At 46.7% G+C, this 25,131-nt stretch overlaps 1 protein-coding gene across 8 annotated transcripts in view; it reads right to left on the bottom strand.

Moving 5' to 3' along the window:
- Positions 1-25,131, bottom strand: part of LOC102534444 (nucleoporin SEH1) — a 92,391-nt gene that overhangs the window by 51,352 nt on the left and 15,908 nt on the right. For 5 of the 8 annotated variants that reach the window (XM_072949347.1, XM_072949350.1, XM_072949349.1 and 2 more), the window contains exons 8-15: positions 24,967-25,117; positions 17,968-18,138; positions 13,653-13,820; positions 12,878-13,003; positions 10,147-10,325; positions 7,837-7,886; positions 5,538-5,658; positions 3,535-3,683 (exon numbers count right to left, since the gene is read on the bottom strand). In XM_072949347.1, the coding sequence (XP_072805448.1) occupies positions 3,535-3,683; positions 5,538-5,658; positions 7,837-7,886; positions 10,147-10,325; positions 12,878-13,003; positions 13,653-13,820; positions 17,968-18,138; positions 24,967-25,117 (1,115 nt within the window). Of the gene's footprint in view, positions 1-3,534; positions 3,684-5,537; positions 5,659-7,836; positions 7,887-10,146; positions 10,326-12,877; positions 13,004-13,652; positions 13,821-17,967; positions 18,139-18,368; positions 18,510-21,685; positions 23,942-24,966; positions 25,118-25,131 lie in introns of those variants that run through there. The other 3 variants (XM_072949352.1, XM_072949354.1, XM_072949353.1) reach the window with 3 other exon arrangements.

Below are 25,131 nucleotides of genomic sequence, written 5' to 3'. Positions count from 1 at the left end.
AGAGAAGCCAGTGCCTCAAAACCACTCCCCAGCATCCCCCGCGGCATTCTTCTGCCCTAGAACCGCAGCTGCCCGGGGGGGCCTGCGAGCCCACGGCGCCCTCCCCTGACTCCCAGCCGCAGCGGCCGCTCAGCCACCAGGGCAGCCTGACAGCAGTCTTCTCTGCCAGGTCACGTGTGACGACAAACAGCCTCGTGGGCAGCGGTTTTCCAGGGTAAGAGACTGAAAGGCGGCCGTTCTAAGTGAAGGGCAAGATGCTGACTTCAAAATAAAGGCCTAGTGCCACCATTTAGTAACTGGGTGATTTTCCAACAACGTTACACAAAAACTCTGCCTTGTCTCATTAATCTCTGCCTTGTCTCATTCCAGACAACTTAAGGATTCAGATATAAAAATACTAGGAGAAAATACAGATGGGTAGCTTCATATTCTTCAGTGAGTAACTTCTAGCTAAAACACTTCTGTGAGTTACATCGTATCTCCTGAAAAAGATACGTCTGAAGTTTAACCCAGGTGATACCCGTAAATTGTGACCTTATTCAGAAACAGGGTGTCTGCAGATGAAATTAAGTTAAAAAGAGATAAGACCATCCTGGATTCAGGATGGGCCTTAAACCCAAGGAGCAGAGTCCTCAAAAGAGAAAGCGGAGGAAGGCTTCAGAGGGACAGGCCACATGGAGCTGGAGGCAACGCTGGAGGGGCGCCTGCGAGCTAAGGCACCAGAGCCCCAGGGGCTGGGAGAGGCAGGAAAGAGCCCACGGTGGGAGCTTAGCCCTTTCAACACCTTTGTTTCAGATTTTTGGCCTCTAGAACTCAGAAAGTAAATTCCTGCTGTTTTGAGTTAGCAAAATTTTGGTATTTGTTCTGGCAGCCCTGGGAAACTAAGACACCAGAGGCTGAGATGCATGGGGACAGCAGATGGAGGCCCTCTGTGGACACGGGGAAGCCACCGTCCACACACCCAGGACGCGGCCTTGGGAGAACCAGCCCTGCCCGCACCCGGGCCTCAGACTCCCAGCCTCCGGAGCCTGGAGGAGGTACACATCTGCTGTTTGAGCCACAAAGTTAAATGAAATGCAGAAGAATCAAAATACCTCCTTAACACTGAGAATGTATAAAACAACAGCTGAAATATGAATATCCCAGAAGAAGAAAAGACAAAGGAAGCACAGAACTGTCATCTGAAGCTATTTTTCACACAGGGCACTAGCAAAGACTAAACAGACCCAGAAAGCAGGAAACCAGCTCTCTCCTGAGTAAAGCGCCTTACAACAAGCTTGCATGAAGGACACAGTCAGGTGAGGACAGTCTTGGGTGGACAGGGTCTGTGCTCTTCGAGCCAAGAAGGCAAAGCCACAGCTGTGACTATGACAGCGCGGGGAGGGATCCTGGGTCTGAAACATCTGGAGGCGACCGGATTTGGGGTTGGGGTTTCCTACGAAGCAGAGCAGCCCCTTGCTGTGATTTACTGGGGAAAAAAAAAGGGCCCAATGCAGTTGCTGATGGTTTTTAAACCTGAACACGAGATAGGTCTTAGTCTATACTTTGACAGTGTAACTCAGCAAAACTTAAGAGTTAAGGAAATGTGGGGGTGGCGGGGTGTGGAATAAAAGCAATCCAAAGGTCTCTTAGGAGGTGAGGTGTCAGGCGTCAAAGCACCTGAAAGCCCCATCCTGTTGTAGTCTCGGGGAAACAGGGAAGTCACAAAACACCCTGGTGGCACATGCCGGCACCCGCTCAGGCAACAGCTGAGAAATCTGTCTGATGACGATTTAGAGAAAACAGAACACCCTCCAAGGAACAGAAAAAGAGCATCCTTCACACAATCTAACCACTGCCTTTAAGATCTGCCATCACTGCATGTACCGCTCAGAAATACAACATTAAACTACGACACGTTGGTAACTGCAAGACACATGTTGATTTCAGATGCACTAAAACACGAAAAAGATTGATTCATCTTAGAATCAATGAAACACAGTAACAGAAACTCCAAACAGATAAGGAGAAGAACCAGGGAGGGAGAGAAGGTGGGAGCAGACATAAACAGTGCAAGGAAAAATGAGGATGAGAACATAAGATAAACATTAAATGAAGTAAAACAAAATCAAGAATGTTAATAATGACACTAAGTGTTAAAGGGTTAACTGGCTCATTAAAAAACTCAGACCTCGAGATGACATTAAAACATAAAACCCAGCTACATGCTATTTACAAGAAACTCTCCAAACAAATGAGAAAGAAAAACCAGAGAAGAGGCTTGAACAGATGAGAACAAGCACCCACCAGGTAAAGAAGCAGCAAGGGCGTCAACACTAGCACCACGAAGAGCAGACGGGGCCAACAGCACCGAAAGGGGGCAGGGAGGGCACCGCCTCCGAAGAGGCACAAGCCCGCCCGGGAGGCGACACAAGTCTCACCGCATGCATGCGAAGCACAGCAGAGGAAACACCCTAAAGGTGCAAAAATACTTGCATAGAAATTCAATCAAACTGAAGACTCTTCTAGAACTGACATACCTAGCAGATAAGCCAGAAGTGATCAGAGAAATTAAATAACGCAATACAGCCTAAACTCAAAAAAAAAAAGGATTTAGTTTTCATTCTTCTTATGTCTGTAAAACACATATATGCATTTTACCTAAAACACTTCAACGGGTCCTATTTTTCAGGGCAAGTTCTGAGTATAACCCTGTGCAGGCAGAAATAAACAGCAAAGTAACAAGGAGCGACATCAGGAAGGCAGCAGAGGAGGCGCTCAGTGGGGAGACAGACACCAGGCCGGTGCTGTGCCAGCAAGAACTCCCCGGGAAGTGTGGCGTCTACGTGAGCACTTACAGCTGCCAGAGAAACTAACCTGTTCATGAGGAACAGGCTTAATTTAATCGGGGGCGGGGGGGGGCCATCAGAGACGCAGCTTAGAGGTCACATTACAGAACAGCAGCCTCGATCTCACAAGTTCAAGGACATGAAGGAACGACCCCACACGGACAGAACAGAGACAAGACAACCAAACACAAGTGTAATCAAAGCCTGGATCAAGAACAGTACCCGAAAAGGACATCTGGAGACAAGTGGGAAAATCTGAACAGGCTGCGTATTAATTTAAATCACTGTATCAAAGTGAGAAAGAAAATTATGATCATATAGGAACATATTCTTACCACACAAAGTAAATGCTAAGTTCTATTAGGGCGAAATGTCATAGTACCTGCAACTTACTTTCAAATAATTCAGTAAAAAAGCACGTATGGAGAGACAAAGAAAAGGCACAAGTGGCACGAACGTTCACAACTGGGGACTCTGGACTCTGGATAAGGGGGCGTGGCTGCTCACGGTACCAGTGCCTTCCCTGCAGGGGAGGGGGAGGGAAGAAGCAGCAGGGAAGGACAGGACAGGCATTTCTCTCATCAGTTTACATCTGGGAAAAATAGAGACCGAAGAGCACCAGAAGCTTAAGCTCTATGTTAATATCCACTGAGACCTGTAACACCTCTTGTCAAACTTCTGAAGAACCATGAAGACAGGGATGTACCTGACTAGGACCACTTGTAGGTAACGTAAAACAGACTTCCAGAGGCTCCTGTCCTTCGAGGTCTTCATATATCATTCCTGGAATCGCCAGTTGCTCAAAATAAGCTTCCAAATGATCATCATAGAACTCTTCATCATCAATATCATCATCTGTCGGTAAAACGGAGAAAAACAGGACAGGCTTTGAAGTAGTGATTTAACTGTAGGTCATATTTAATCAAAACAGTGAGAAAACATAGGTCTATAGTCTGTGTTATTTTGTCTTAACATTTAACGTGAAAACTATTACAATTTCAGTCTATAAATCATTACGAGCATTTAACACAGACTAAATATTAAACCCTCATTGAGAAGACAGCACAGAAGTAAGTTCTGGCATATGTGGAAAGTTAGGATACAACAAACGTGGCAAAGATCAGTGGGAAAAGGGCAGATTATTCAGAAAGTGGTGTAGGAAATGAGCAACTTGCAATAAAAGACAGAGAGACTTCCCACAGAAGTTAGAGCAAATTTCAGGTGGATTAATGAAACCTCAAACAGAATCCCATTTTGAAAAAGAAATGAAAAAAGATGTAACAAAGCTGAAAATTAATAGATATGATGAGAAAAAAAAAATTCAACCTCCACCAAAACCTGGAAGTTGCAAATAAACAAATAAAAACAACAATGCAGTGATTTTCAACGTTCCAACACCCAGCCCAGCAAGGGCAAGACAAAACTGCAACTCTCACTCATTCACAAGGCTGCCGCAAGCTGTCCCTGCCTTGTCAAGGCGGTAATTCTGCAATCAACAGAGAGAGCCTTAGAAATGCCATCTGCAGCAGCACGGATGGACCTGGAGATCCATCCCTCTAAGTGAACTAACCCAGAAAGAGAAAGACAACTACCATATACCACTCATACGTGGAGCCTACAAAGACAAGTGAACTTACCTACAGAACAGAATCAGAGTCACAGACAGAGAACAATCTCACAGTTACCAAGGGGGAAAAGGGTGGGAAGGGATAAACTGGGAGTTCAAGATTTGCAGATACAAACTACTACTATATATAAAATAGGTAAAAAACAAGTTCCGACTGTAGGGCACAGGGAATTATATTTGATATCTTGTAGTAACTTATAATGAAGAAGAGTATGAAAAGGAATATACATATGTACATGTATGACTCAACTATTGTGCTGTACACCAGAAACTGACACATTATACACTGACTGCAATTCAATAATAAAAAAGAATATATTTTATTCAAACCAGGAAAAAAATTAAGAGCCTTAAAATTAAGAGCTCATAACCTGTGATGTAATTATTTCATCTCAGTCTATCCTACTAAAACAAAGATCTGTATAAATTCACATCAACAATTCTATAATCCAAACATATCTAAAAACCTTGGCCTCCAAACCTGTCCTTTCTGCACTCAGCTCAGCAGCCTGGCCCTCAAAGCCATGACTAATTTGGTCCCGACCTTCTGGACTTAGCCCCCAGTTCAGAGCCCCCCGCCACCCGGTGCTACAGACCTGCACACAAGACGACGGCTGTTCCCCACACATGGGCCATGGGCCCATCCACCTCTGCTGAAGCTGGCCCTGCTTCTTGAAATGCATTTCCTTCCCGCACCCACAGTGAGGCCACCACAGGCCCCTTCTTCAGGGGAAACCACGCCCCCATCACTAAGGCCCCTTCCTCAGTGAGAATCGACCCCCAGCCTGTGCAGCTCAGAAGCTGCGCACTTGGCGGGTCTCCTACCACACAGCCTCGTGCTGAGTGGCACGGGGCTGACCTTCAGCTGAGGGCTAAGTGTGGTCCTACAGGTCGCTGAACAGAAGAAAACCCCAGCCCTTAACAGAGGCGGCCAGGGGAGCGCTGGCGGGCAGGCAGTAAAGAACAAGGCAAAGACACAGAGAGCCGCATGATGGCTGGGCCCCGCCACCGCTGCCACTGCCACCTAGGGAGGCATCGAGCCGCACGGCGTGGGCCGGGCAACGCAGGTCTAGACACACTACCAGAGGACTCCTCCAGGCTTGCCAGGGACATTAGCTGCTCGTTTTCTAAGAGACTCAGATGGCTCAAGTCATCGCTTGGACTCCTCTCTTCAAACTGTTCTCCTGCATCAGGAACAGCGATCTGTAAGAAATAAAAGTAAGACGAGAACAGCGCACTTGCTACCGTGAGGCCGAGCACAGGCTGCAGGGAGGACCGCCAACCAGCCCAGCGTCTGTGGTCCCGGCTCAGGACCGGGCTAGCGACCCTCTTCCTGCCCAGGCCACCTGCCTCCCCGGACCCACCCAGTGAGGCATCCTTAACGTTTAAGGCCCCATGCTGTGTGCACATGCTCAGAGGGCCTGGCAGTAGTCATTCTGCTAAACGCAAGGAGTCCGAGTAGCTCGAGGCCTGCAGAGGAGGTGCCGGTAAGAGCGCAGCTGGGCTCCACAGGCTGCACTGGACAGGGCTTTAACGGCTCCAGCGGGGACCGAGAGGCACACGGGGACGTTGCAGTTTGCTAGGATATTCGAGGCCCAGAATAAAAAGTAAATTTCCTCAAGTGTCAATTTTGTTTCACAATCATATTAAATATATGTCCAACAGTATCATCTTATGAAGTAAAACTACAAAATGCACACTCATTTTTCGGATAAAAGCATAGGCTCTCAAAGAACCTCCGCACTTGGAGAGGACGGTGCCCAGCTAGACTCACGGAGACCTGAGGCCGCGGTGCACCACACTACTGCTCTGCGAACGTAAGCTCCTTGTGACACTTTCCAGGATAAAAAACTGGGAGAAATCTCTATGAGAAAGAATATGTGTGAAACACCTCCACCTTGTGGGTCGCGCCTGCTACGTGGCCAGACCTGGTGCCCTGCACACAGGCCAGCTGAACTAAGGGCTCGGACAGGCCCCACCTGGATAAAGGCCTGCGGCGCTACCCCTGCAGACACGAGACGCCCCCGCCGGCCGCCTGGACGGCCCGCAGTCAGGGGAGACCGCTGGCCGGGCTTTTCCAGAGCAGTTCTCTCCTGCAATTACTTCCTCATCCGTTTGCACCAAGCAGCTCATGTTTTTACACTTGTTTGCTGCTTCCCAGTTTTATGGTCCCTCTCTGAATTATCAACGATTTCTACACCTTCAGGAAGTCAAGTCTTCAACCAGCCTGAGAAAATAAATGAATCTATCACAGAAAAAGTTACAGCCTCCCTCTTTAGAAACCATCTTTCCTAAACGTTCGAGAAACCATGCTTTGTGACCGAGTTTCCACCAGACAACACCTGCAAGAGGGGCTCTCACAGTTGGGAGTGACACGTGGTCACACGCAGGGAGCAGGCACACAGCAGAGCCTGCACGTTTTCTGTGAGGGGCCAGATGGTGAACATTTCGGGGTTCACCGGCCACACAGTCTCTGTCGTGACGGCTCAACTTGGTGGCTGTGGCACAAAAGCTGCCATGAACCACCAGGGACAGACAGATGGACACGGCCACCCTCCAGTACGACTGAAAGGGACAGGAGGCAGCGTGGACATGGACAGGGAGCTACAGCCAGTCAACCCCAGTCAGGAAAACACCTCTTACATTAGACCCTTCTCATCTTTTTATAAAAATAACACTGAAAATTCTTACGATAGTAAAACAACAATCGCACCTCCTTTTTATAAATTTTAGAAGTGCTCAGTTTATATTTAATACACAACTCTCATAACTGAGTGAGACTACAGGCCAGAAATCACAGTTTGCCGCCACACACTGGACGTAAGTGTTTCTCTGCCCACTACTCTTCCTCTGAGGGGCCCGTCCCTACTTCCTGTGTCCCGGTAGGGCTCCCGTCACATCCCTCCACGCGTGCACACACACAGCGACGCACACACACGCACAGGCACACGAGGAAGTGGACGTGAGGCCCGGGCTGGGAAGTCAGAGCTCACCCCACCCACAGCACCCTGGCAGAGACGCGGGGAAGGACAGGCCCCAGCAGCTCATCAGAGGTGCTTTTCTTTTTTCACTTCACCCTGAGAGAAAGATCACGCTCTGCCTTCCTGACCACAACGGATGTGGGCGGACACTCGGACCACCTGCAGACAAACACAGCCCCCATCAGTCAACAAATGACCCAGCGCCCTCTGAGTCGGGGACTCGGGATGTGCCGAGTCAAACGGGAGAAGCCCTGAGCCCATGCGCCCACTCCCACCGGAGCCACACGGAGCTGAGCAGAGATGCTGCGCGCTCAGCAGCAACTCAGCACTCACGTGTGTGAAGTACAATTTTCACTCCCCCAAGAGCACTCCACAAATGGGTAACACGTAAAAGATTTACCTTGTCCTCCTCATTCATCCACGCCCGAGAACGAGAATCAACGGGAGGGTCTGTGTAAGAAAACAAACACAAAACTCAGAGACCAGCTTTTTATCAACTAAACACCCAACAACAGTTAAAGGTAGCAAATTAACGGCCTAAGTAAACATTTTTCCCTTTAAACAGAATAGAGCACTTTCACGTGAGGGCAGAGGGCAGAGGCCAGTTACATTAAAAACTGCTAGGCTGGGGAAGCTGGAAGAGCGAAGCACTTGCCAAAAACACCTCAACAGGAATCTAAGCCCCGCTGTCTGCTTTACAGAGAGAAGCCAGAAAACGACACCTCAAGGAAGCAGACAGACAGCGGAGACCAGCGGGATGTCTCCAGGATGAGGCACTCGGCCGCTCTCAACACGGCACTGCCTCCAGAGACCCCACGGCAGGTGCACCTGAACACCGTATTCCTTGGGCCACACTCAAGCACCCACCGAGACAAGCAGTAAGCCAAGTGTGGACGGAAGCACTAGCTGTCAACAGAAGGACCACGCCTGCAGCAGCACTGCGGTCATGCAGGGAAATGTCCACGTTTTTACAGATGTGCTATAACACGTAAGAGTAAGATGATGTCTGGAGTTTTTAAGTATCAGGAAAAAAGGCAGCAAGAACCAGAGATGAAGCATGTGACAAAGTCCTACACCCCCTGAAGCTGTGGGAGAGGTTTATGGGAATTTGCTTTAATGATACAAAACTTACCATAAAATGACCCCTTTAAAATGTACACGTCAGTGGGTTTGGTATACCCGTGAGGCTGTGCAACCATCACTGCTAAGTGCCCTGTATTCTCAGCACTGCACCACCACCAGTCACTCCTGCTCCCCTCCCCCAACTACTCTGTCTCCTGGGTCCGTGTGCCGGGCCTGCGGGCAAAGGAGGCCTCCATGTGTGTCCCGCCCCCAGCATGCTTTCCGGCTCATCACACCAGCACGCACCCACACCCCACCCCTGTGGCTGAGCAACACCCCCAAGTGCACACGTTGCAACTGGCTCGTCCGCACCTCACTTGACAGAGATGTGCTTCCACTTTCCGGCTACTGTGACCAGAGAGGCCGTCGACACTCGTGTGGACAAATTTGTGTGGATGCGTGTCTGGGGTCATATGTGGCACTGGGTTGAATGTGAGGGCCCAGTTCCTAACGAACACACGCAGCTAACCACCCCATCTTCCCTCCCGCAGGTGTGAGGCAGCCTCTCCTGGTTCTGACGTCCACTTCCCTCACGACCACAGAGGCTCAGCGTCTCCCCACGGGCCTGCTAGCCGTCCGTGCAGCTTCCTTAGAGCACCATCCAGCCACGTCCTTTGCGGGGTTACTTGTCTTTCTTCACGTACGCTGGCTGTTAGGCCCTCATCACACAGGAGCGACACACGTGGTTGGCAAATATTTGCTTCCATCTTCGGGCTGCCTTTTCACTCTCTCCAAAGTGTCTTCAGAAGCACAAGTTTTCAGCTTCAACGACGTCCAGTTTACAGTATTTTCTTTCACTGCTTGTGTGAGGACTTCGTCTATTCTACTTTCATACATATTTGACATTTTTCATCAAGAGAAACATAAACATCCCTTGAAAATTCTAACTTGAACATATGAATGTACACCCATCCACCAATCTGGCAACACGCACTTAAGCAAGGCCTTCTGAGCGCTGGACTGCGGTTTGGTGCACCCTCCATACAGAACCCTACAATACACAGTTTTCAATTTCAGGTCTCATTTCTTTGAAGAAAGAGAACATAGAGTCTTAAAAGCATTCTGACAGAATCCTATAAATTTACTTACTTCACAGTTTACCCCACATTTTGGTAGCTTCTTCCCCAGATCCAATTTTATAACAATTTTTTAAATGGCTCCAAAGTGTTCAACTTGGTTTTCATACAAACAATTTCTTTTAAAATTTATAACTCACCAGTTTATATAAAAATGAGTTTAGGAACAAAAACAACTGCTGACAAGAATACAAACTAATTGATGGGGGAAAAAAATGCAAAAAGGGCATCAGCACAGCCTCCTTGTGCTGGACCTAAAGTGTGCTGTGAGCATCAGACAGCATGGTTTCCACAGCAAGGGAGGTTTCAGCTTAACCAGTCAGGACAGATGAGAAGTTAATTAAGAGACCTTTCCTCATAGAAGTATTACAGACATGACATTACTGGGTAAACGCCAAACCGAAGCATTTTCAGTCTATGGTATCACAGTTTAAGATAAGCACCGCTCCAGAGACAGGGACAAGAGGAAACTAAAACATGCACAGGAAGAAGGAAGCTGCTTGGCGCAGTACCTCGCACTTGCTGCAGCGGCGAAGCCCCGTCGAGGGGGCAGCGGCTCTGGAAGGGCTCGGCGACTCTGGCCGGCCCCTCGTCTGTTCCTGCTGCGTCACTTCGAAAAGCGGGCTCTCTGAGGACGACATCTGACAAACGCTGGCTTTCCGTACGGTTCTTTGTCTTAGAGACAGAACTTCTTTATAGGGGAACAAAACAACAACGAAGTGTTAGTTACCTCGGGTATATCTATAAAACATCCAATAATCAGTTACGTATTTCATCTGTGAAAAAGAAACACTTCTAGGACCAGCCAGGCGTCCTGGGGACTGTCCTCCCATTTGGGTCCAGTGTCGTACCACCTACAAAGCCAAGTATCATATTGTTACTCTGCCTCTCAAGTGATAAAATAAGGGGTTTTTTTCCTTTCCCAAGTATTATCACATCAAGAGAAAAGCTCAGCTTTTTAAAAACAAGACAGACTTCAAGGGCACTGGTGCACCTGCCAGACAGCTCCTTCTCTGAATCACAAGTGCTTTGGAAGCTTCACTGTAGCCCCTGCCACTGCTCAGATCCCACCTTCCTATCTGCCTTCATCATCTAATACACAGATGAAAAGGCTCTTCCGTAAAAGCAATCTTCCACCCATCCTACTGCAAAACCTCTCAGGTCTGCCACTCACCAAAGCCACTTCACCAGCAAGAGGAGCAAAGAGATGGAACGTCAGGAAAAAGCTGCTAAATGCAACAAACTTATCGTGTGACACACAGATTCCCAGGGCCAGGCTTAAATCTGGCCAGGAGGGATGAAAAGAAGAAAACAGCTCTGCCATGTGTTCCGAGTCCAAACCCTCTATGCCTGAGGCAGACTCCAAGTGACACACTGGTCTCTCCATCTCTTCACCACAGCTGTAACACACAGAAAGCCATTCCCTGACCCAAAGGAGTATTCGCAGGAAGACACAGGAAAGCGTCACCCAATCAAACAGAAGCCGAGTAAGAGAAGGCAGGGGTGGCAGGCAGGCTATAAATGGACAGAGTCGTGTGGTTGAGAAGACAGACAGAAGCGGGGGTAGGTTGCATGGCAAAGGACACCATCAACGGGGGGAACAGGCAGCCCGCTGGGTGGCAGGAGATACCTGCCAACTGTTACATTCACCAAGGGGCTAGCACACAAAATATACAAAGAACTCTTATCACTCAACAGCAAAAAACAAACAACCTGATGAAAAAATGGGCAGAATACCTAAACAGACATTTTTTCCAAACAAAACATACAGATGGCCGACAGGCACACAGAAAGCAGGGAAATGCAGATCAAACCCATAATGAGATGTGACCTCACACCTGTCAGAATGGCCATCATCAAAGAGAACAGAAATAACTATGTGGGTGTAGAAGTGGAGAAAGGGGGCCCCACACACTCCCACATGTGGCCAGAGTGAGCCTGCGGGGCCCCTGACTTGCTCAGAGCCCCTGTGCGCCCACGGACCTCCCAGCTGCGCCTCCACCTCCAATCCACCTCCTGAGGGCCACTCCCTCCTTCAAGCCTCTGCTCAGACCTCACACCTCCTGGAGCCCCGCAGTGACCTTTCCCTTCAACCTTCCTAACATCCTCCTTATCATGTTCCATTTTTTTCTAGCACTCTCCCTTCTTCTAGCACTCTCCCTTTTAATATACTATTCAATTGGTATAGTCTAATGCCTTTTGTGTAGTTTCTGTTTTGTTCACTGATCTTTCCTAAGCCCTTGGAGGGGCACCTGGCACACAGTGGGCATTCAGTCAAAAACACGCTGAATGAATGAATATACGAGTTAACATTTTTAATACATGCAAAGTCTTTACATCTAACTCTTATCAGGAGGCAATTCACAACAAACACATAAGTGATGAATAAACATTAAAGTATGTTCACCCCAAGAATACTCAAACATAAATTCACCTCTGAAAACTTTAAGACGGCCTGGAATGCCACCATCAAGAGGTAACTACTGCTTACGTCTCGGTGTATAGCCTTGCAGACCTCTTTCTGTGCATTTAGGCATGTGTATAAATACATTCCCTGACTTCCAAAATCAGAGATTACAAGTAACATTACATAGTGAGGAGGCTCAGAGAAGCAGGGCCCTCACGTACGTCTTCTAGTGCCAGGAGACACCGGTACAAACCTTCCAAAGGGCAACGTGCTTGTCTGCTCTGGTTTGTAAAATCAAATATTCCTAACTCAGCAATTTCAATCCAAATTCAACTTCTCTGAACAAAATAATCTACCAGGTACAAAATGTATGTGTAAAGAAGTTCACTAAATTTAAAATGTAAAATTCCAGTATCTCAATGCCTAACATGGTGCAGCCACTAACACGTGATGCTGTCTGCATTACCCACGTGGAAAGAGGAGCACAGACAGTGACTGCTACAGCGGTAGACAGCATGCACAGCTCAGTCCTGTCTGCGTATCGTATCATTACATATGTACACGTGAGTGTGCACAGAAGACAGTCTAGAGGACCAAATAAAAAGATAGCCAATGGCTATTACCCAGTTAGCAGGATTACAGACCTTTGCTGTCTTCCTTATAATTGTCATATTTTATAATTTTTTCAATGAGCATATGTCACTTGTCAAATGGGAAAAAGTATTTTGAGAGCTTGAAAATGTCTGTAATTAAACTAAGATTCTCAGACCTGATGAGAGACAATCACGTGTGCATTTCCACAAGACACGGGGAGCAAGACGCAGGGGTGAACTTACTCATCCTCCCTGAAGACGAGCTGTAACCTCTCTCGTGGTTCCACTTCACTCTGGCTGCTGGGAGAGGACTCCAACGGAATCGAAAACCTCCCTTCCACTAAGTAAGATGCCTGGACATCACAAAACCTACACACAAAAAATTGTTTAATTGCTAACAATTGGATTATACACATTTAAACTCACTACACCACAGGGCCATGTGATTGTACAACCGACCCCCAGGGGAAAAGACAAACAGGCCCAGTGTTCAAGCCCCTCATCTTACGTTGAAGCACTGAGACCATGCACGACCAGCACAGTGTGCAGGCATTAAATGGAAGAGCCACAGAAACCTTAAAGCTAAAGGTTTTTAGTGAATTCGTCCAACCCCTTTTCCAGAGGAAGAGGCGATGGCCTGCAGGGAAGTCCAGGTTGGGAGGACAGGACGGCGGCTAAATATTCCAGCACCGGTGAACTTCACACACGCCACACGTGGGCACACAGCTCAGAATACTAGCCGCCAAGAGGTGAACTAACACAAAGCCAAACACTACGGACAGAAAAACCATCAGTGGGCTGAAAGGTCACTGGAGCTCAATTCCACACCCACCACCACCGCAAGTAAGGCAATGGAACAGGGAAGGGTAAGTTTCATCTTCTCTGATAACAGCTGTATATGAACAGCCACACCCTCAGACACAGCAAAAGCACAAGCCTGACTGGGAAATCCACAGGAGTGTCAATACTTCGCAGGCTTTATGGATCTGAAACAACCATCTGTTCACACAATTCTTACCTGTTATCAGGGCTGTGTCTACTTCTAGCAAGCGTTGAAACAGCAACAGGCAAGCCAAGATTAGAAGAAAGAGTCACATTTTCCAAAATCCCACTATTACCAAGTAATGGATTGGTTAAAAAGCTTGGGAATGACTCTTCAGCTATACCTCGAACATCTTCCATCTCACTGCAACGAGAAATCAAGTATTACTGTAAAACCTTTTCACATGATTAAGAGCACATTCCTCTAAATCTTAGAAAACTGATAAACCTTAGGGGAAAAAAATCATGTTTGGGGGGAACAGCACCAAGAGGGGATACTATTAGCAAGCATTCTGGGGTAGAGTAATTCTCAGAATACTTCGCTACTTTACAGTTGAGAATATAAACATCACACGTTCTTCTTACAGTTAACACAACAATGAACTAGAACACAGCTCAGTCTGCTCTTGGAGTGAAGAACCAAAGACAGCACAACACTAATGGCACATGCACATGATTTCACGACAAGTCAAGCATTTCTGCTGGGTACACATTCCAACACAGAATAGAAAACAAAACTAGCAAAATCCAGCTGCTGATCTGAGAGATTAAGGGTGAGTAAATGGCTAAAAGGTGACTGCATCCAAAGAAAAATCTTAAGTTAAATAAAGTGTATCTGGCACACGGACAAGGCAAAACTGGTAAACGTGGCACCCAAAGGCTCAGCGTGGGCACCTGACTCGGAACCCGCACGACTGACAGAGGGCCCCCAGTCCACACTGGCCACTGGTCTGCTCATGGCCGCAGTACTCAGGAGCTGCTACTCAATTTCAAAAATATTTCAGGGGGGAGGGTATAGCTCAGCAGTAGAATGCGTGCTTAGCATGCACAAGGTCCCGGGTTCAATCCCCCATACCTCCAGTAAAAAAAAAAAAATAGTAAATAAACCTAATTACCTCCTCCCCCCCCCCGCAAAAAAAAAAAAGAAATGCAAAATTACTTCAAAGTGTTTATCATGAAAGGGCTGTGGGGAATTCAATGGAGAAAATAAATCAGGAAAGACTCAATAAACGGGTATTGGCGCTATTCCTTGAAGAATGAGCAGAATTTTTACAGGTAGAGTATGATGAAGTAAGGGCGTTTTTAAGGTGACAAACGTAAGGAGTGGTGGGAGAGAACTAAGATTTATTGCATACTTACTACCTCATCTCACTTATCCTCATTTCACTAAAGAAGACAAACTCAGAGACTAAACTGGCTAAATTTACCCAAGGTTGTGCAATTAGTAAGATTCAAGCCCAGGTATGACTCTGCTCTAAGCACTGAGTGTGTGACAGCCCTACCAAGTGCCACTGTATATGGCATCAGGTGTAGGAAACTTCACAGTGAGTAAAACCACGGATCCTAAGAGCCCTCAGTGGTCTATTAGGAAGTCTGGACTGACCCCACCAGCTGAAGGAGAGGAAGGGAGAGGGCTCAGAGCCTGGAAGGATATGCTAAGAGGTGCCACCACTGGTAAGGCAGACAGTGAAGGACTGTGCTGGGGTCAACGACAGAGGCACTCAAGTAGGACTGATGGTCAAATTTAATTACTCTATAAGGTGAGAAAAGTTTTAAGACCACTAGACATCTGCGAAACGTATCTGATTATGGATGAAGTATCCCTGCCCTGTCCACTCTGCACCTGACCCTAGGTGGACCCTGCTCTCTGCGCAGTCACTCCCACCCGCTCACCGTCAGCTCCCCCAGCTTCTGTGGAGCTTCCTCTCCCTCAGACCCTGCTCTCTGCCTGCAGCTACCACCACATCCTCACGGTCCCTTCACCACGCAGCCTCCAGAAGGGAACCGCAGGGGGCCAGCCAGCTCTATGCATCCCCAAGGCCCTCCCCACCAAAACGCTGGGCGACATCAACACCCACCTCCCTGCCACCAAATCCCAAATCCAATTCCAGTCTTCACCTTCTTAAACCTAACAGAATCGAACTCACACTCATCCTAACGGAAATACTTTCTGCACTTGGTTTCCAAAACACAGCTGCCAGGTCTCCAGCTTCCCTGGCTGCTCCTCATTCTCCCCACTGCCCCCGCTGTGCTCAGGCGGTAGCATCTCCTAGGGACCCTCCCTGCAGAGCCCCCATCTCAGGCCTCCAGTCTCCTCCGCAGTGCACTCCCCACATGCAAGTCACCCCATCAGACAAGTCGAGCACTGTTACTCCCCAGCTGGAATCCCGCCACTGGTTTCCCATCCCACTGACAAAGCTGGTCCTTGGCCAGATGTCTCCGACCTGCCTCCTGCTGTTCTCCTCCGCTCACCCAACCCGGCCCCCCTCACCTCCCTGCCGGTCCTCTGGTCCTCCAATGACGCCCAGGTGCCCTAACATCCTGCCCCTTCACCTCCCCCAGGTCATCAGCCTGTGCGGCGCAGCAGGGCCTGTCGCAGTGTTCCATTCATGCCATTAGAAAGGAAGCTCCCTGAGGGCAGGGACACAGCCTGTTTAACAGTGAACCCCTGCATGGAGCGGCGCCCCACACAGAGCAGACCTCAGTAAACCTACCGGATGAATGGCTGTGTCCACACTGAGCCAGTACGCAGAACATATCTTTCCAGCCAGCACATAAACGCCCCCTCTCAGATCACGCCCGTGTTCTCCCTCCTTTCACGTTTCAAACTACATCCTCTTCTCAGCTGCTACAAACACCCTCAACTCTCCCACCCTAGGCCAGAGGAGGCAGAAAACCTGTCCCCATCCTTCCTTTGCATGTCCCACCTCCCTCTTCTCTTCACAGCCAAGCGTCTCCGAAGCCTCAGCACCACCGCTCCTGTGTCTGACTGGACATCCTCCTCCTCTGCCTGCTCCCTCCTCTTTAGGGATCCCGGGACTCCGACATCGGCTCCGTCAGGCAGTGCACAGCTCACACAGACGTATCGCCAACTCAAATGCCTGCCAGACCACAGGACTCTTAAGAACCGACATCAGCTGGAAACTAGGACTCCACTAGAACACACTTAAAGTCAATGAAAACACAGGCGCCAAACAGCACACATCCAGGAGGCCAATTCCTGAGGGCAAACACGCCTGCACCCAAAACGCACCCTGAATCATTCCACACATTTCCGTCTCTGCTGTTACCACCCTACCAACCTCTTCACCAGTCTCCAAGCTTCCATTCCTGCCACCCTACAATTGATTCTCCATGTGGCAACCAAAGGGGCCATTAAACATAAATCAGTACCGTACCCTTAATGAAAACTTTAGTGAGCCACTTCAACTTCCACACCTCCTAGCTTAATACCACATACCAGCTTTTCTGTTCCTGTGACACCAAACCCACCCCACCTCAGGGCCAGAACACTCTTCTAGATACCTGCACAGCTAGCTCCTTCCTGACATTCTCCTCAATTCAAATGTCATCTTCTGAGACAGGTGGTCCCTTAAGCCCTATGTAGCTCCACAGTCGATCACCCTCATTTTAACTTCTCCAGTATTTATCACTGTTTCTGTAGTTCTGTCTTCTTCCCCTAAAAAGATTGCTCTCTAAGAGCAGAAACCTTGCCTACCTGTCCACCGCTCTTTAAACTGCTGTGCAAGTCTTCCAACTAGCCTCTCCACATCTAGTCCTGTGGTTACTAACTCGCTTCCTTATTTACAAATACATGCACCACATCAAAAGTTACACTGAGCTCCCCAACGGCTACCCCTACGTAGAAGGAATCAAATCCAGGAAAACTCAGACAGTAAGCAAAGGCCATCCATGCAACCACCGCTATCAAACACCCACCAGTAAAGACACTCGGGAACCTGACGGTCCCCAGCAGTGCCGATGCAGTGGGGCTCTGCTGCGGGGGCCACGGGAGCGCAGACCTGGGGACGCCCCTCCCGCGGCCATCCTGCACCCAGCGTCTCCTGCTTCCGGAAGGGTCACACCCGGTCTACACCACCCAGGGTCGCCGTCCTAGAGCCTTCCTAGGAGGGAGACCCCGCGTCCCTCCGTGTCGCGTTACCGCCACGGTTCTGTCACCGAAAGCGAGGACGGTATGATGCCATCTTTCCTGTCACTATATTTGAACTCCGAAGCCGCCTTCGGGATTTCTCTTGGTATTTCTCTCGGGTTTCTCTCAAAGAAGTAACCTCAAAATTTGCTGCCTGAGTTTACTTACACTTAACTGCTGTAACTCCACGCCTGGGTATATAAAATATCATTTGCTGCAGTCTTTAATTGGACGCCTCCGTGTACAACTGAACACACTTCAAAGTATACGCGGTGGGGAAAAGGCAAATCACACCTGCCGACATCCTAAGACGCTCTTCTCAACTAGACAGGCATCTAGCATAGCAGTTTTCAAAGCTTACCGTAATCTTCGCCCCCAAAACTGAAATCCGGAGAAAGAGTTGATTTTGGAGCAGTAAAAACTCCAGTCAAATGACCTCAAAACGGTAACAGCGAGTGAAAATACTGTCATAAAAACCGCTGTCCTCCAGGCGACGGCCTCGAAAGGGACCTCATGCTCCTCTAAGCAAAGTCTGAAAGGGAGAAAACCAAAGCAGGGCGACGTCAAACGCCGTCTCCTTCCCGTTCTGCAGGAAACGACCCGCGGGGCGCGGGAGCGCGTTCCCCGGCCCGACCCGGCCCGCGAGCGGGGCCCCGCGCCTGGCGCGGGGGGGAGGCCGGGAAGCAGGCCGCGGCAACAAAACCCGAGTCCGGACGCCCAGCCCTCACGCCCGACCCTCCCTGCCCGGAGGACCCTCCTCACCGAGCCCGCGACGCCAGCCGCGGGAGCGGAGCCACTGCAAGGTCCGCGGAGGCGGGAGCGAAGAGCGTCCTGCGTCCGGCGGCACAGACAGTGCGCGTGCGCGCACTCACCCGCGGCGTCCGCCGGGTCCGGCCGTACAGCGCGCCGCTCAGGTTTACGTCGGTTCACGGCACAGGCCGAGAGGCGGGGACTCCGAGCCGACTTAGGGTTGGACGGCGCGAAAGGACGAGCCCGCTGATTGGGCGAGGGCGGGCGTCCCGGATTTGAAGCGGGAAGCCGCGCTCCGCCCGGCAGCGCTGCGCCCAGAGCCTCACCCACTTGAGGGCGCCACGCCTCCCAAACTCGGGGGCCCGAGGGCACCGGCCTCGCCTGGCGCACGGAGCACTGCTGGGGGGACGAGTCACCCGACACACCCCGAAGGTCGGGGCTGCCAGCTCTCTGTCCTACAGCAGCAGACGCTGACCCGTGTGCTCTGCAGTTAGGCCGTCACTCAGCGGGGCCGCGCCGCGGAGAGGGTTGGGGGATGAGCCCCGTCCCTAACTGCCTTCCTGCGTTTCCCGTCTCCTTGGGCCGCGAATCCCATCCCAGCACCTGCTCAGCACAAGGCCCTAACCACTGCTGTACTTAAACCACGCCTTCCGCTTTCCTTTGTCACAGAATTTCTTCCGTACAGCCTCAGCGGGATAAACAGTTCGCCTTTCCCAAAGTTAACTCCTTAACTTCACTCATTCAACAGTTACTTAATGTTTAAGACGGATGGCACACTGGGCAGAGAGGACAGGAAAAAGAACGTTGACTTTGACGTCCCTACCTCCTAATTTTAGCCTGGTGGGGAAAGACGTCTATTTACCACTTAACTTTCTATCTCCTTTAAAACCCTGCTCAGCTATCATCCCTGAACACTCTATTCACTGATTTCTTTCTGCCTTTGGAAATGCTGCATCTCTCCATTAAAAAAAAAAAAAACACCAAAAAAACCAAAAACAGAACCAAAACCAAAACCTCACCGGTCTTGATTCCGTTTAACCACACAAAGCCCATGCTGCCTCTCTCTCCTACCTTAATCGCTCCCTCACAACCTGCAGCCACTCCATGCTTCGGCTGCGTCCTGAGCACTACTTCCACACTCGTTTCAATTTATTGGGACTGGCCTCCTGCCAAACTCGGTGATCTCTCTGCAGTGCTCTTGACCTCTTTTCTTGAAACCTTCCAGCCTCGGCATCTAACTAGCCCTATTCTACCTCTGTCCACACTCAATGAACAAAGACTGGGTAGGGAAAATCTCAAGACTTTCTGAATCTTGAAAAATAAACCAAATAATTAGCTTTAGAGCTGAAAGGACACTATATGAATGTAATGACCTCTCTCTACACCACAGCCACACCGGAGTTGAACTTTTGCAATGTGTCCATATGTTCCTGTCATTCATCCTGTATCCCTTGTACCCAACTCACTGTCCTTCCTTCATAAAAACCACATGACCCAAGCTCTCCCCACACCTGGCAGTGTGACAGGAGTCTATAAGGCAAGGTACCTGCAGAAAAGAGCCAGACTCTGATGCCAGACTGCCTGAATCCCAGTGCTGACTTCCACTTCCTAGCTGTGCAGCCTCAGGCAGACAGCTTTACCCTATCAGTCTCTTCATCTGGAAAATGGGGATAACCCAAGCACTGTGTTGTGAGGGTTAAGTCGGTTACCTGCCAGAAGGTTAGAAGAGCATGGGCACGAGGAAGTGCTCAACAATGTTTGCTGCTCTCTAACCTTGCCAACTGGAAAGGAGAACAGAACTGCCAGTGTGCTCCGAATCTCCAACTCCAAGGAGAGCCTGCAGAAGCCCCATGGTCCAAGGAGTTACAAGTGATGCTCATCCAGTTAGGAGAAGGCACACATCTCCCACAGCTGCCCTTTACCAGATGCTTTAAGTGGTAATACCTCAACCACTCAATACCTTCTGCAGTGTGACCACAAGGTAAGATTCCAGATTAACCTCACACTAGCTCCCCAGTGAACCTTATTCTTTCATCAGACTAACACTGGCAGCCTCTTGCCTGAACACACCCGTCCTCGTCTACATCTGGACCATCACCCCAGAACTCCTACCCTCCACTGTTTTCACTACTCCAAATTCCACACCCCTTCTAAATGCCACCAGTTCAAATAAATCACTTTAATACGTACTGTACAGTTCAACCTCTATTATGAAGCAGAATCCTCATTACCCTTTGTAAATTGTGTACATGCCTCCTCTCACTAGAATAAATGTGTGCAGACTACCTATTTTTTTACATATCCCAAAGTGTTCAGCACAGTAACTTGCACACAGAAGATGCCCAATATTCGCTAACTTGGAGTGAGAGTCTGTCTCAGTTCATTACCTCATCTTACCCCTAGGTACCTCTATAATGACTGAAATCTCAAATATGTGAATTCTTAACTCTGAGCTGGATCCAGACTTAATGTTCTACCTCTTGCTTTGAAACTAGACAGATACACAAGTCCAAAACAAATCTTTAACAAAAGGAAGATCTTTAAGAATTATTTGGAAAGGACTTTTTTCTTACTTTGGAATGTTAAAATGCTAACTTTACATACAGAACATATTAATTATTAGACACAACAAAACTCAGATGTTCCTTGAATTAAAATTAATACAATATATCTTATAAATTCTATTCTTTGCATGTTAAGAAGCTCCAGAGGTATGACACTATTCATAGGAGTGTCTTTGAAAATTAGATTCTAAGTTATAATATATATTTATAACAACTATATTGTTTGTGTGTGATTAGCTGATAGACAAATATGAAATGTTGTTCAAATTACATCTTTCTCTAGCCCTGAGGGAAGTTAAATCCAGGACAGCTCCTAAGAAAACTGAACCAAGAACTAAAAATATTACTAGTCCCATAGTTTCCATCATTTTATTGTAATTATTGTCAAGTATATTCTGATTTCAAATTGCAAAGTTATCATTTTAGAAAATAATCTAATGTGCATCAGATTGAAAGTCGACATTTGTTACCTGTCTGCCTTCTAAATAAATGCCGTGCTCATCCCTTAATTTTTGACTAGGTTTTTTTTAAGCAACATGACATTTTAAGGAGCTATAAGCTTTACCAACTGTCAAATAGAAAATATATTCTGATTTTTATAAGGCAACAGATTCATATGTTTAAAAATATATTTTATTAAATAATCTACCTGGAGAATAATTACAAAAGCTTGTTTATACAGTAATTCCAAGTAGTGAAAGGTAGTTTCCTTCAAAAAAAAAGTTAAAAAAAAAAAAAAGAAAGAAAAAGACCAAACAGTCCGTATTATGCTTTGCTGCTTTATACACAGGAATGATTTATTTTACAAACTATTCATTTGCAACATTAGCCTGTAAAATTGAAAAAATTTTTTCTTATGTCTCAAAGACAAAGTGAACTTTATGATAAGGCTTCACATTAACCAGTGTGACAAACCATAAGAAACTTACACCAGAACAGTTCAAAATAAAATGTACAGAACAGGCACTCTGAAGTCAGCACTGTGTGTAACTTTCACAGCTAACGTTGTGTGCACACGTCTCATTTCATCAAAGGTTATCAACCAACAAAGCAAAGATTCCTTTGATGCAGAAGCACAAGCACATTTAGGTTCCAAACACCATGTTCTGGTTGTAATACATGCAAGACAAACCCTAAGTTAGAAAAATCTTCTGAAAGAAAATGAAGAAAAACAAAAAGCCAGGAATGAAAGCATTTACAAGCACTTGAATAAGGCCTTTAAGTGTTAAATCAGTGTTTTTTAAACCCCTTCATTCTCAGGTAAGGGATTAAGAGGCCGAGAGAGAGACCGTCTGCGAGGGTGAGGATACTGGAGGTTGGCAGTGTCAGCATCGCAAGAGTGCTCTACCAGAGGAGGAGGAGGAGGAGGAAGGAGCTGGGCATAACTGGACCATCTTGATCCAGCCCGTGGGGAATCCAGAGGGGGAAAGAAATACCTGAAACAATGAAGACAGGAACAAAACACCAAAACAAAACAACAGGGAAAAAAGAAAAGAAAAAACAGAAGAAAAAGAGAAAAGTAGTAAATACAAAGAGAACCAAAGAGGAAAAAACACATGCTAGAAAAAAAACCTTTAGTATATTCATGCCAAAACTAACAGAACATAACAGCAAAATCAAGACCCTTACTCAAATCAGGCTTGCTTAAGCAAGTATAGAAACTTGAAAAAAGAAATATAATCTGTTAAACTTAAAATGTTAAAAAAAAATATCAGTATGAATGTTACAAAAGACATTAATTTTATAATTTAAACTCTTATCTCTCAGAAACATATCTGACACTCTTCTGTAATTTACAAACCAAATAAGCTTTCCCCTTAAGCAACGCATCATCTGTAGCCTCAGCACACGTTTCTCAGTGCTCACCAGACACCGAGAACCAACTCAGGCGCACTTGCACATGGTACAGCCAGCCACTGCAAGGTACTCGCAAAGAAACACAATCTCTGAATATACTTAGCTGTTTTTCTGCAAAAACCTTAGAATACAAAATTTTGATAAGTAAAAGGTCTCAAAAAATATGTTCTATGGTTACTCTTCTACCATTTTATAACTTACCCTTAACACTTAAGCATTTTCGCCACCATTTATAGCTCTGACATCAGATGATGCAAACTAAATTAAGCACCAACAAAATTAAGAAAACCCTGGGACACAGAATGTGGAGGTTAATGTGCACACACAATTTTAGCAGAATTTGAACGGATTCTTGTAGTGTGTTTCCAAACTTTGACTTGAAGGAAAAATCAAGCCATAAAAATATACAAAAGCACATATTAGAAACATTTCTCGCTAGCGAATGTGAATTGAAAACTTACAAAGGTGCTTTCACTTTACTACCAAACTATCAGGAGCTATACCAAATGTTTAGTTTGGCTACAAACTGTACAGTCAAGTTACTTTTCATTCCACTACTACTTCTCTCACTCCTTCACTAATATTTTTGAAATATTACAAATAACAGAGTTGTACTGAATAATATCATGTATAAACCAATTCTACAAAAGGTGAACAAATTAGCACTCAAAACAATCTTTATGAAAAATATTTATTCAATCTTCAAATTAAAATTATAGAAATTCATTTTAGCTTGTTTTAGACAATAAAAGACAGAAGCCTGAATATATTTTTCAGGTGGAATAAAGTGGTATCTTCCCTCCTCCCAACGACTAATAAAGATGGTAGTAACATCCTTTCATTTTAAAACCCACGTTAGTTTCAGAAACATTTCAAAAAATTGTTTTGGTGACAATGTCTCAACAAAAAGCCTCTCTGTTTATAATCTGAAAATTTCAAATAGTGTCAATAAACGGGCTAGTCCAAAAAAACAAAAAAGATGTACACTGTATTTTTAAAGGCCTTTTGGATTGCGTTTAGTAGGAAGCAGGCTGCTGGTGTATCTTGGGAGAGGTCAAACGGCGCTGGGGAAGGGGGAAAGGAGCTCGCGTCCCATTCCTGTGTGCATGCAACAAGCAGCAAAACAGCAAGTTACTCCAGTTAGCTGGGACTCAGCTGTGCTTTCTGTTAAAGGACATAATACAAACGGAGAAGGGAAAATGCATCACACATCTAACACACACGGTTACTGGCACAATAAGAACACAGACCAAAACCTCAACGCTCTTTACAAAAGAAAATCTGCGGTACAGGCCGCAACCAAAAACCAGATTAAAAAAAAATTAACACTAGTCTCCTTTGCTTCACAAAACAGTCTTTATGATCTGGTGTCTTCTATGGCAGCCTGAAACTGTCGTCAGGCAAACGCTTAAACATCAAAATCAAAATGCAGGACCTCTTTATGAGCATACAACCATGTAAAAGCAGCTGAGGGGCTGTTAGACACAATTCTCTCCTCTTATCTAAGATGACCACAGCAGTCTGTTAGGGCTATGTTTTGAGGCTTCCTGAATAGTGTTCCGAAGTATTCACAGAGGCGTATTAGAATAATTTTATCTTACAAATTCACATTTGAAATCTGAATATAAAAACAAAAGGATGATTCTTCAGATGACATCAAATGTTGCCTATGGAGAATCTAAAAATATGCTCAGAATTCTAAAAGTCAAGAACTGAGAATTACCATTTCCTCTTATAATCTCCATGAAAGTTTTAAACATACATAAAACATTTAACTCACTCTCTTCCACAAAGCCTTAATGAGCGCATTTTACTTAAAGTTCCAGTTTAACCTGACTACCAGCACCAGCAACACTCATGCTCATCTGGGACCAAAATCCCAGTATTGCCCACGTCCTCCCTTCATCTCACTACTCAGAAGCAACGTAAAATCTTAGTCACACACATTTCTGATAGACAGCTAAATTCCAGAATATAATTTAGTTTGTTTAATGGCCTCAGAATCTCCCTGTAAACATTACGACCAAGCAAGCTAAATACAGAGCTACCAAAGTGCTTTTCTTCTGCTGTCATAATTAAATGTGAATTCCTTCATTCAATCTCAAAATCCAGGAAATAACACACCTTTACTAAGGTTACCAAAATGATTTTAAAAAGACAATTTCTAGTTTTCTCATTGAACAGCCTACCTGCCAGCAGAAGATCCATTTAATGAATTTTGAAGATTTGGGACATTGGACCCTAGGGGAGGATTTGAGCTTCCCTGCTGAGAACTCCCACTGACTGGGCTCCCGTTACCTTTGAGGATCCCAGTACACTTCCAATTGTCCATGTAATTAGCTGAAAGGAAAACA

Source organism: Vicugna pacos, chromosome 24 (assembly GCF_048564905.1).
Source record: "Vicugna pacos chromosome 24, VicPac4, whole genome shotgun sequence".
Lineage (NCBI taxonomy): Eukaryota > Metazoa > Chordata > Mammalia > Artiodactyla > Camelidae > Vicugna > Vicugna pacos.
Note: the sequence above shows the minus strand (reverse complement) of the source record. Positions and strands in the feature narration are given on the sequence as shown.